General features: G+C 46.7%; 1 protein-coding gene across 2 annotated transcripts; it reads right to left on the bottom strand.

The window, feature by feature from the left end:
* Positions 1-1,997: 1,997 nt before the first annotated feature.
* LOC123444761 (5'-3' exonuclease) lies at positions 1,998-5,796 on the bottom strand. 2 transcript variants are annotated; one of them, XM_045121595.1, is made up of 6 exons: positions 5,374-5,796; positions 5,166-5,297; positions 4,828-5,062; positions 4,498-4,720; positions 3,838-3,954; positions 1,998-2,535 (listed from the first exon to the last, which is right to left on the bottom strand). In XM_045121595.1, exons 1-5 carry the CDS (start codon positions 5,731-5,733, stop codon positions 3,852-3,854), a joined length of 1,053 nt encoding a protein of 350 aa, XP_044977530.1. In that variant the 5' UTR covers positions 5,734-5,796; the 3' UTR covers positions 1,998-2,535; positions 3,838-3,851. The 2 variants fall into 2 exon arrangements, with proteins under 2 accessions (XP_044977530.1, XP_044977531.1); XM_045121596.1 differs by having other exon boundaries at positions 1,998-2,465.
* Positions 5,797-12,456: the final 6,660 nt, after the last annotated feature.

Genomic DNA, 12,456 nt, shown 5'->3' with positions numbered 1-12,456 from the left:
AGTTAAATGAGGAGAGAGAGGACTAATGCACATTTTAGTAGGGATACCCCTGACTAAAAGATTTTAGCCTCAAGACTAGTTTTAGCCTCTCTTTAGTCAGGGATGCTGGGAACTTTAGCCTCCTAAAAAGACTAGTTTTAGTTAGACTAGTTTTAGTCTCTTGGATCTAAGCATCCTCTTACTACCCCTGCTCCGATGTGTGCATGTGCTGATAGATCACGTTGGAGTACTGATTTGTCGGCGTGCACCGCGTTCGGGGTCCCCGCCGGCGACGCCCGTCGTGGGCTATTAAATTGGGTCGAACGAACGAACGAGACGGCTGCTCGTTGGGCTCGGCTGATCAAGGCGCCGGGAAGCAAGTGCATGAGCGCGTCATTCGTGGCATGGACCGGTGGGTGTCCGATCCGGTGCCCGGGACCAAACCGAAACCGGGCGGGGCCATCGGGCATGCAGCACGCCGCTCGTACCGCACCGTGCCCCAGCAACACCGTATCCGGAGGGTAGATGTGTGGGGGTTGGAGGGACCGTAGCCTGTAATGTATCTCCAGAAGCGTGAGCCGCACTGCAGCAGGCGAAATCGTGACGAGAGACGGAGTCCACCTCCCGCCTTCCCGTTGCGCTTGTCACTTCCCGGTTCGGGTCACCTCCTGATCGCCCCGACGTGGAGCCGCAGATCACGGGCGGCGCGCGGCGGGGGAGGGGAGACAGCAGGAGGGGCGCAACATGGCGGACACACACGCACGCATGCATGTGCGGGCACAGCTCGGTTCGGTGCAGTGAACCCACCCCATAGCCATCGGATTCCTTGGATCGGGACCAGCCGAAACGCAGCGGGCCGTGGTACTGCTGCGAGAATGAACTGATCAAGCGGGACGGGGAGGCGCCCAGGGTGACTCGGGCTCAGCGCTGCATCCATTCATCCATCCAGTCTTTTGATCTTTGTGTGGTGTGGAGGTACTCAGGGCAGAGACAGAGAGAGAGAGAGTGAACACGCGCGACACGCACACATGCTGAGATGATGAAGACGGGAGTACGAGCGTTCCGATTATTAAGTGCTGGCTCCAGCACGTTTTGGGCTAGCCATATGCCCATATCTTCCGTTCCGTGCCGTCAGGATCCAGAGGGCCAGGACAGTCGCAGGTTAAGATGAAGGAAAGTGTAAAAAGCTACTACTACTCGTATGCAGTGAAGATCGGGGTATGAATGAATGAATGAATTCTAAAGTGCACCGCCACTACTCCAGCATCTGGGGAACCGGAAAAAAAGCGCTGCTCGCTCGACCCCAGTAACCCCGTTTGGCGAAACCAGCTGCAAACCCTAGCAAATCCCGTGGTCGGGTAACAGTATATGTGGTGTTCGCAATGGCAGGCCATTTTGTGCGAGGTCGAGCACGATGGGAAAACAAGAAGGGGAAAACAGACAGCAGTGCATTCTGAAACCGAACCTGTCTTCTTGCCTGAGAAGGTCACGTAGCTGGAACTTGTGACCGCTCAGACTCGGCTAGATTCTTTAGAACGGAGCGCTGGCATTTGAATCCGTTCCTAGGCTGGACCTTGGATTCCATTTTTCAGTGGCAACGGTCGCAAGACCGATGCTCCACTGTCCGCGCTGCCGTTTTTTTGGAGCCTCTGCATAAGGGCATCTCCAATGCCTGTATGATCATTGTTGGTAAAATTGTCACATAGATGATTTTGATGACATGGCACATAATAAAAGAAGAGAAAGAATGAAATCGTATGAACTTGAAGCAACGGTTCACGCACAAGCTCCGAGGCAATCATGGTTATTTCTTCACTATTTAGTGGACCCGCTTAGTTATTTTACATCCGATTAACATACACTTCATTGAAGAGCTTGTATGATGTGTTGTTGGTTGTTGATGTGGACACTTATACCAACGATTCAACATACGGACTGTTGAAGATCCTCTAATAAGTCAGGAGCGATCAAGTCCCGGAGATCCACAGCCCCAGGCCATGCTTTTCGAGGCAGCGAGATGCTCTTTCTGAATCATTTCCGCGGCCGCGGGCCCGTCGTGAAACTCTCCATTATCAAACTGAACCGATCAACGAAAGAAAAAGATACAAGCACAGCAGGTTTATCATGCAGAGTCATCCAGACCACAGCAAAGCCTCGCGCTAGATTTTGCCATGGCCAGCGTCCCACGGACCTAGACCAACACGGTATTCAATTAGCAGCATCGCGTAGTAAGTAGCATCCGAGGATACATACATACATCAGATGAGATCTGCCAGCAGATGCTCGCCCTTGTTGAATCTCTGCAGATGCTCTTTAAGATATGCTACTAGCATGACAAAAAAAGCTGAGGTAGCATGTCCGATGTCTGTCTTCGGGTGAGACGATGGGTCACTGTGACGCTGCACCTGCACGTACTACTGTAGTATGAGTACTATGCTGCTCCTGGACCACATCTCCGCCTGCATCTTGTACCCAGCATCACCTTCCTGCTCGTTCGACGAGATGAAAACGGCGTGGGTTGGTTAGACACAGCTTCCGTGGTTCCAGTTCTGAAACCTAGAATTGCCATAAACACACACCGAGTGATGATATAACCGAAGCCACACAATAGTCGTTCCAGAAGGATACTATTTCTGACATGTTCAGACCATGAATGACTCCGCAAGCGAACCGTAATAGTAGTCTGCATGCTTATGCTGCATACTATGGTAAAAATTGAAGGCCCTTCTGTTAAATGACAGACAGTAGCCAGCAGCTACCAGAAAGTACCGCTTTCGGTTTATTCCAGGACATCAACCACACATGACAAGGGGCTACCAAGTTTCTGTTTCCAGGACATCAGGGGGTCAAATTGGCTGTTTTGACCATTTTGCGAAAGTTGACCAAGATATTGGTTTGATAAAATTTCCGGATCTGACCCTTTTCTACGGTCGGGTCGATGGCGGTAAGTTACAAAAGACTACCAAATTTATCCAATTCAGCGCAGCTAAACGGCTTGCCGCCTTTGCTATCCAACCCTACCGCCGAGGCTCCTGTCGGTAGGCTGTTATACTCTACCGCCATCGATCTTGGCGTTAGGGTTTGAACAGTTAAAATTCATAGGTGGCGGTAGGGCATAACAACATACAGCGATCATGTCTGGCGGTAAGCTTTTTATCCACGTCAGCAACAACCAACGGCCAACTGTCTCTGCCTTCAACCCTACCGTCAGAGCCATTAGCGGTAAGCTGTTTTATCCTACCACCATCGACCTCGGCGGTAGGAAAAACGGCCAGACTCCCAAATTTTTACAAAGCAGGGTCGGATCCTGTCCAACTTACGCACAAGGGTCAAAACATTGAATTTGGCCCATTAGGGGTGAGCTTAAAGACCGGAAGGCTGCTGGTGCGGTGTGTTTTAGATAGTTTTGTGAGACAGTAATCTTGCTTAGTTCTATGGTGTGGTGTTGACCTGTTGAATCGTATGCAATGCCGACGGGCTATCTTGTAAAAGAAAAATCGAGAATCACCGGGGGAGGAGTCCCTCCACCTGAATATATTACCCAAAGTGGCCATAATGCCAGGAGAGTGATCCAGTTTATAAGGAAAACCGGATCCTTTAAATTCATTTGCTGCCTTCTATAAAAATACGGTACGCTATTTGCTTACTCGAAAAAAATGCAGGGTGCTTTTGACTATAAATGAGTAAATTTACGCATTGAATTGCCAGTCTAAGAACACTTCAATTTCAGTATTATTACAAATAATAATCTGTGACTACAATTCGCTTGCCAAGCAACTTGTAAAGAGACTGCCTTATCTAACTATTGATGGTAAATAAAGCTTGAGGAAGAAACAGAATTGGTGCCAGTCTTTTTACCTGCTATTTAGCTTCTATCCTTCACTGAATTTAAGAATGAAGTCAGATAACACACTGGTGTCATTACAAGTGTCCCTTGCAGATAACCATCTGACATCAAGCTGAACATTTACATCCCTGTTTGAGGAGAAAGTAGCAAGTCATGTTTTCATACGCCGCCAAGAATTCAGTTCAGCATTACTGTAACTGGAAAGACATATCTGTAAGCAAGACTGTAACCATACTTCCAGTATGCTACTACATTTGCACATTTGCTTGGCAAAAAAATAGAAGGCTAGCTCCATACATTAATAGTACACAAAGCTATATAATATTTACACCGACTCCACAATTCAAAGTTATTGGATATACTACCTCCGTTCCTAAATATAAGGTGTATTAGTTTTTTAAAAAGTCAAACCATGTCTATGTTTGACCAACATTATAGCAAAATACATAATGATTTACAATACCAAATATATAAAATACAAAAATACATTTCATGATGAATCTAGTGATAATGATTGGGTATTCTAGACCTTGATATTTTGGTCTACAAACTCGGTCAAAGTTAGACAAGTTTGTCTTTTTGAAATAATAATACACCTTATATTTAGGAACGGAGGGAGTATGTGCGAAGATATGGAAAAAGTTCTGCGTGTTCTTTAAAAAACTCCATACCTCTTCAAGCTGAGAACTTCATAGTTTTTCCGCAGGTAATCTGCATGCTTGACTAGAACATCCTGGGCATACTCTTTGCCTACAGTTCTAACTGCAGCTGTTTTAAGTAAGTTTTCTAATGAACCATGTTTGTTCAGTAGTTTCACTGCAGTCTTGCGACCAAAACCAGGAGCCAGATGCTGGATTCCGGGAACACCATCCGCTTCATCACCCATAAAGCATCCTACACAACATAACTTCTGATTCATAAGTTGAAAAGATAGAACCAGACTGCAAATGGTGAAAACAAAAATGAACACTTGCAGATTATCCTACAAGATATATACTCACTGAGGCTCAAATCTACAGTTGGATCGCACTTGTATTGTGCAACATAGTGCCTCAGTGTATAAAAGGACCATCGACCAATCTCAGGAATGGGCATAACTAACTGAACATCTTCAGATATCAACTGCTTGAAGTCCTTGTCTGGTGAGCCAATGACAACTCTATAACCTTTCTGCAATACTTGCTCTGTCAAGGTAGCGACTACATCATCTGCCTCATATCCATCCACTTGCACAATCTGAGGTTGCCGTTCACAAAAAGATTAGGATCAGAATTGTGACAAAGAGAGCATTGCTGATTGCGCAATTAACACGACTGTTTGTCATCTCTGGTCCACCCACCGGAACATTGCACTCGCGGAGCACATCAACCACGCGTGAATCGGCACCGGTGCCCACGCCACGAGTCCGGTGCGCTTTGTAGGACGGCAGCAGCCGCCTCCGGTAGTCGTTCCCGCCTGCCCCATCGAAGACCTATCGCATCGAGGTATAATTAAGAATTCAAAAACACAAAACGACTCCTATGTAGGGTCTGGGAGGGTGTACTCACGGCGACGACGGGGTCGCGGAGGCTGACGTGCGTGAAGAAGAGCGCGAGCCAGCGCGCGAAGGCGCTGAGGCTACGCTGAGAGCCACGGAAGCATATAGGGTTTACGTCGAGGAAGAACACCCGGTCCTTGGAAGGCCTCGCCGGGGCGTTGCCTCTGCCCGCCAGGTGTTTGCGGGAATGCCTCACAGACGGCGGGGGCGGCGAGCTGGAGATCGCAGAGGTTGAAGGAGAGGAAGCTGTCGATGGGGATGCGCGGAGTCGTATGGGACGATATCTAAGGGGTGCTGCTGCCGCGGCGGCGGTGACCGGACCTATCGCCGACGCGGGGCCCGTGCCCACGGCGGGCAGCGGCAGTGGCATGGCGCTGGGTTTGGTGGGAAGGGAGGAGATGTGGGAGTTGCAGATGTGGATAAGGGGCCGAAAAGGGCCGAAAGAAACTGAAAGCGCTGCTCGGATTTTGCAAAAGCCCATCTAATATATGGGCTAAAATGACCCCTCTGCATTTTCAAAAGTGGTGGGCCTAAGCCGTCCCATCTTAACAAAGTGGAGACCTGAAAAAAAAAACTTAACAAAGTGGACATTTGGAGCGAGTAATGTTTTTCAGTGATCTGAAAAAATAATTCTGAAGGACACCCAAAAACCCTCTGCAAGCGACGATTGCAGCCGTCCGTGCTTGCTCGATCTCACCACCGACGGGTTATGCAAAGTTGAAGGTACATGGGGCTTTGTCGAAAACACTGGTATCTGATTCATCAAGTGCGGTTTGCATTGGTGCCGATGGTGTTTATTGTGGAGCGGCAACTTTGCTCAAGCGAGTGTAGGTGACCTGTCGATCCTTGAAGTAATGTCGCGTGGCAAAGCTTTGTCACTTGCTAAAGATCTTACACAAAACAACATATAATCATAGCGGCAGATTGCAAGGAGGTGATACAAGACATCGCATCAGGCACTGGCAGAAGAAATAGAAGCATTATTTGAGAGCGTGTTGTGATAGCTTGGGAATTTACCTCTTGTTCTTTTATCTTCGAGGGTAGAGAGGCGAATACAGAGGGTCATAGCCTTACAAAACATGATCTAGGACATATACAACGGGTGGCCTCAACCTGATGCCCCGTAGATCCGCATAGGATCGGAGCTAGGTTCGGACTAAAAGATGTAGCCTCATAGTATTTAGTGTAGCATGCAGAGGAGAGTCAGCCTCTTCGCGGTGAAAAGCGAGAAAAGGAAAGAAAAGATAAGCTTTGTTGATGCATGCGAGGAGAGTGATCGAGAGAGCAACAGAAAAACAACATGCATGTAAAGGACAGTGAGTCCGGTATAGAGTGTGGCCTCGGTTGCCTAAAATTTTCTTAAAGCAATGGCTTCATTACTTTTTAATTAGTTTAAAAGCTGAGACAGTAAAAATACGATGCCCCATTGTACATGCCCTTAGGATTTGATGAAAGAACAAGGGCCGAGACAAGGGGGGCGAGCAGGGCTAGACCCCTGTCAATCGCTCGCCCCTCTCAACAAATTGTAGCAGCCAATTACATCATTAACCCTTATAATGGCTATACATCGTTAATGGTTGCAGCTAATTACATCGTTAATGGCTGCAACTAATTACATCATTAACCCTTATAAAAAATATTCATTGAACTAGCTATATAGATGACCAAAGCCCAATAGCCCAATACGGGGCTGGCTACAACACTCTAACCGATCCGATGGATTGATCTATGTGTATATTCTCCTGGAACGCTTAGGGCACTTGTCGTCGTCGCGAGTCGTCGCTGAGTGCCATCCGTCGCTGTGTGTATTGTGCTAGGGCGTTTGCGTTTGCCACGACGGCGGATTTTTTCACTATGTTGATCCTTAAGGCGTAAGTTCGTCACAAAACGAACTCGGTTCGAAAGTATTTCACGTTTTGACCCTTTTGGAAACGCCAGAGACCGTGGCGTTGCAGGCCTTAGCAGAAACGTCAGTCTACTGGACGTTACAGGCCTCATGTGCAACGCCAGTCTACTGGACGTTGCAGGCCTCATGTGCAACGCCAGTCTACTGGACGTTGCAGACCAAAGCAGAAACACCAACGGGGCTGGCGTTGCAGACCAAAGCAGAAACGCCAAGCTCCCTGGCGTTGCAGGGCTCATAAGTAACTGGCCCGCGGCCTCTTCCTCCACCTCCACTTCTTTCTTCCTCCTTTTCCACGAAAAAGCTCTCCCTCCTCCTCCAGATCTCCCCCTTCGATCTCCCTCCTCCCCCGACCGTTTTGTTGGTTCTTTGGGGCAAATCGAAGAGGCCGGTAAGCTCATCCAATCCCTCCAATTAGTTTTTGCAATGATTTTGTATTTGTGTAGATTTATTTTGCACTAGGTGTACGTATGTTTTGAAGTAAAATTTATTTTGTGATTGTTAATAGGTGTAGTTTATGGTGTGTCTAGGTGTAGTTTTTGGTGGCTATATGTATAACCTAGGTTTTGTTCATATTATCCGCATTAGGTTTATGCCTAGGTTTAGTTCATATTATTCAAAGAGGCCGGTAATAATTTTCTTCATATTATGTAGGATGTTTCGTCCCGATCAATATCTGGGTCTTGATGACTACTATGAGCAGAAGCATCGTGCGGTGCTAGTTGAAAGAGGAGAGGTAATTATGATTTTGTTGATGATTATTTTTATATACTCCATGATTTGTATATTTTCACAAGTTGAGTCCATTAACAAATTATGCCTTTGTTTGTTTAGGTTCCTCCACTACTTCGTTTGAGGGGGCACAACCCCAATGAAACTCTTGTATATGACCCTCGTTACGAGCCATATTTTAGAAGAATGGATCTTCTTCAATTTGTGATCAACTTTAAAGGCACACCACCATGGTTGAATGCCACTGCCCTAACAGCACTTACGGATCGATGGAGGCCGGAGACGCACTCTTTTCACCTTCCTCTTGGTGAGATGAGCATAACCTTGGAGGATATTGCTATGATCTCCGGGCTTCCTATCGAGGGCAGGGCTCTTACAGGGAAAGTTAGGGCCGCCGGGTGGCGACAACGGGTTGCAGCATTGGTTGGTGTTGAACCCGAGCCATGGACTGATGAAACTAGGAAGGATCATAGGCCATCTGCTGTGTTGTTCTCTTGGATACAGAGACATTTTCACAGATGCCCAAGGGATGCTAGTCCGCTTGTTGTGGAGAGGTTCTCGAGAGCTTATCTCTGGAATCTTTTGACCCAAGTGGTGTTTTCGGATGGCACTGGGGACACAGCCTCATGGATGTTCTTGGATCCGCTTCGTGACTTGGATCCGGACTTCATTGAGTTTGGGGCTTCACAGATGGAAGATGCTCCGCAGTCAAGTCAACCCACTCAGCCGACGGAAGAAACACGTCGAGCTAGCTCAAGGAACATCAGACGTCCTGACTGGCAGAACACTCCAGAGGGCTACGTTACTAAGGGCAAGATGGCTGCAAAGAGAGGGAGGAAGTGAAGTATGTTACCTATGTCGTATTCTGAGTGTTATGATGTTGTCTGTTGAACTATGTTTTCTGTTGAACTATGTTGTTTGTTGAACAACGTATGTTAAACTATGAACTATGATGTTATGCTGAGTCTTATGATTTAAATTATGGTGTTATGCTTTGAATTATGGTGTTATGTTTTGATGAATGGTGTTATGCTGTGAATTATGGTGTTATGTTTTGATGAATGGTGTTATGCTGTGAATTATGGTCTTACGATTTAAACTATATTCTATGAAATATGTTTGTTGATCAAAACAGTGAAAAAATCTTGTTTTGGGGTACTGGACTAAGGAAACGCCAGGAAGCTTGGCGTTTCTGGTTGGGTCTGCAACGCCAGCATGTCTGGCGTTTCTGCGCTGGGTGCAACGCTGGCCAGTACCCCAGCACTGCGGTACTGGACTAAGGAAACGCCAGGGAGCTTGGCGTTTCTGCTTTGGTCTGCAACGCCAGTCCCCTTGGCGTTTCTGCTTTGGTCTGCAACGTCTAGTAGACTGACGTTGCACATGAGGCCTGCAACGTTCAGTAGACTGGCGTTTCTGCTAAGGCCTGCAACGTCACGGTCTCTGGCGTTTCCAAAAGGGTCAAAATGTGAAATACTTTCGAACCGAGTTCGTTTTGTGATGAACTTACGCCTTAAGGATCAAAACAGTGAAAAAATCCCACGACGGCCATTCTGATTGTCATGACAACAACTCCATCCACTAATCTACACTCCAGAGCCCGATGTGCGCATACGATTGATTAGACACAGACGGATCAGATCATCAGAATACACCTAAAAGTCGCTAGCCAGATGACCAGAATTGAATATGTTGGCACCAGTAACATTTAATAAGCATTGTTTTTTTTGTGAACTTTTATCTTAGTCTGCATCCACGACATGAGTTTTTTTAATCTATTGTCTATATTAATGTAAAGCATCATAGCTTAATTTCAAATATGAAGTTGCCTACCACCCATACCATGTGGTAACCATATAAATTATTTGATGTCTAATATATGCACAATGGTGGATTTCTTTTATCATGTAGTCTTTTTTAGTCAAGAACAGACTCAACTGGAGTATCAGCTTGCCCATTTCTAGCTGTATGTTGTAACCATCTAGAGATGAAAATCTAATCTTCATTTGCCGATTTGACCGTTGGATAATTTTAAACAAGTAGAACTGCGACATATTCAATGGTTGATAGATTACTCCGGTTGGTCATATTCAATGTCAGCTGCGACAACCGAACAATTTTTTTCGTCTATGGAACTAGTCAACACGTGTTTTCTAAATAAAATGAAAAGGATCATAGCAAAGTTCACACTATCAACTTGTTCCACGTTGTTGGTCCATGAGCTTAATTTAAGTTAATAGAAATGTAAAATTCTTTTGTAATTCCAAACAAATATTTTTCATGATTTTCCATCAACGCTATCATGACACTTAAAATATTGTGATGTTCCATGACTTCTGTGAACATCGGCTATTCATCCCCCTCAAGTTCAAATCCTGGCTCCGCTTCTGCGAAACACTGTCATATTTGGCTCCTTCAACCTCCTGATCCACAATGTATCCAATGCATGAACATTGTTACAAACTGATGAAATAGAGTGTGGTTTGCCTAAAAAGAAGAACTCTGTGCTGATGAAGCACTCTACTCTCTCTAGAATTTTCAGAATGTTTTTTTCCCTCTTCCCTTGTTGCGCTGGTGCGGTGCGATGGAGACAATCCCGTTTACGCCTGACACGGTGTATATAATCAATCCGTTGTTTCAGAAAGTGAAGGTCCACTACAACACCTGGGCCAATTCACCACCGTGCTGTGTGCATTCGTTCCTTCAACCCCACGATTCGCAAGGGTCACAGCAATGTATATTTATAAAGCGTTTGCCAATTGTCATCCCGCGGTGAGAACGGCCGGAAGTTCGGCGACGACGCGTGAGCTTGCACATCAACGAATATCTCCGTTAATTTATAGGAAATCCAACGAATATCTCCGTTCGCCGGCGAATGATAACATGTTACTTTGCTTGATCCCCTCGTCCGAATTGACTTCCCTTTAAGCATCTGAGGTATATATAAAACATAAAAATTGATGCACGGCTTGAAGTATTGGACGAGTTCGTTCCTACAAATTATCCATAAAGTTGCCATCAGACTATCAGACGAGACGAGCCAACAACTCAGTCGCAGAGGATCGACCCTCAGACGTACGTCTCCACACATGGCACGTAATATTGTTCTTTTGGCCGAAAGTGCATGCGAGTTCATGCCCATTTCGAAAAAAATCCAACATATTTGCCGTGCTTAATCACTGCTTGCTTTGGGATCCTCTTTTCGTATGCGAGTTTCTTGATTACTTCCCGTCTGTGTTAATTTGGACCGGCAGGGTCTTTTCTAAAAAGACCAAAAAAATGAAAAAGGTAAGGTGCAAGCTTCTAAGAGCATCTCCAACAGCATCATAAAAATATCACGTCCAATAATTTTTCAACGCGTCACTGTAGCACTTTTAAAGCACGAGGACCGGAGTATCTCGAACAGACGCGCGTTAGTGGAGCGTTCAATCCAGCTCAATCCAACGACCCCATCGGCAGCAGCACAGAGTTTGTTTCGCGCGTAAGCCGGCGCATCAAATATGTTGCGCGCGATAGCGCTCTTCAACACGGGTCCAAAAGTTTTTAGCGCGCGCACTGTTTTACAGCGTCTGTTGGAGCTGTCCGACGCTTAAAAAAACAAATATTTTAACACGCGAAGCACTTTTTTGAACGCCTGTTGAAGATGCTCTAAACTGACGAATAATACCGACAGACATCGATCGTATTCTGGCTGTCGAGCGCCGCAAATGACACTAGCAGGACCAGCGCGATATCGCTGGCGAGTTGCATATAGTGTCTACTAGCTGGGTTGTACTAGGATTCCAAATGGGTGTGCGTAAGTAAGACAGATCCCGGACAGACATCCGAATTATACTAATACCACTCCTAGATCTCACGTCACATGGCATCCGGTTATTTTGGTGGCACGCCTAGGATGCGATGGCACGCCATTTCAGCTGTGGCCGTCGTGGGTCTAGCTGGGAGGAGAGAAGGTATCCCCTTTGTACGACGCATGCAGATTTTGCGGCCTGTCGATCGTGCTGGGCGGCCGCCGCGACCAGCGATTCCGCACTGAGCTTGTGGATTTGGCGCTGGCATTGCCCGCGTCGCGACCACAGCAGACCGGCGGGGCTGGCGGTGGCGGGCAGTTCCCTCCCTTTTTCTCGGGGCTCGGCCACCGTCGTCTCATACGCGCCGCTCTTTCTCGCGTCCATGCAGCGTGTCGCGTCTAGGTGGAAAAGCTACGCCGTGCGGATGGCGTCGTGCCAAGTCGACGCGCTTAAAGCATCTCTAGCATACTCCTTGAAAACGCGCCGTTCATAAAAATCGATGATTTTACGGATTTGATCGTTTTTTAGCGAGACCAAAACCCGTATAGTCGTCCCGGCATTTGAATCTTTTACAATGGCCCCAAATCCCCTCCCTCTCGCACAGTATGACTACAGATTCATGGTCGATATACATGGTCAAACCCTATCCTCGTGCCGCCGCAATCCCCCT

This window comes from Hordeum vulgare, chromosome 3H (genome assembly GCF_904849725.1).
Source record: "Hordeum vulgare subsp. vulgare chromosome 3H, MorexV3_pseudomolecules_assembly, whole genome shotgun sequence".
NCBI classification, from domain to species: Eukaryota; Viridiplantae; Streptophyta; class Magnoliopsida; order Poales; family Poaceae; genus Hordeum; species Hordeum vulgare.
The sequence above is the reverse complement of the archived record's forward strand: the minus strand, read 5'-3'. Positions and strand labels throughout refer to the sequence as shown.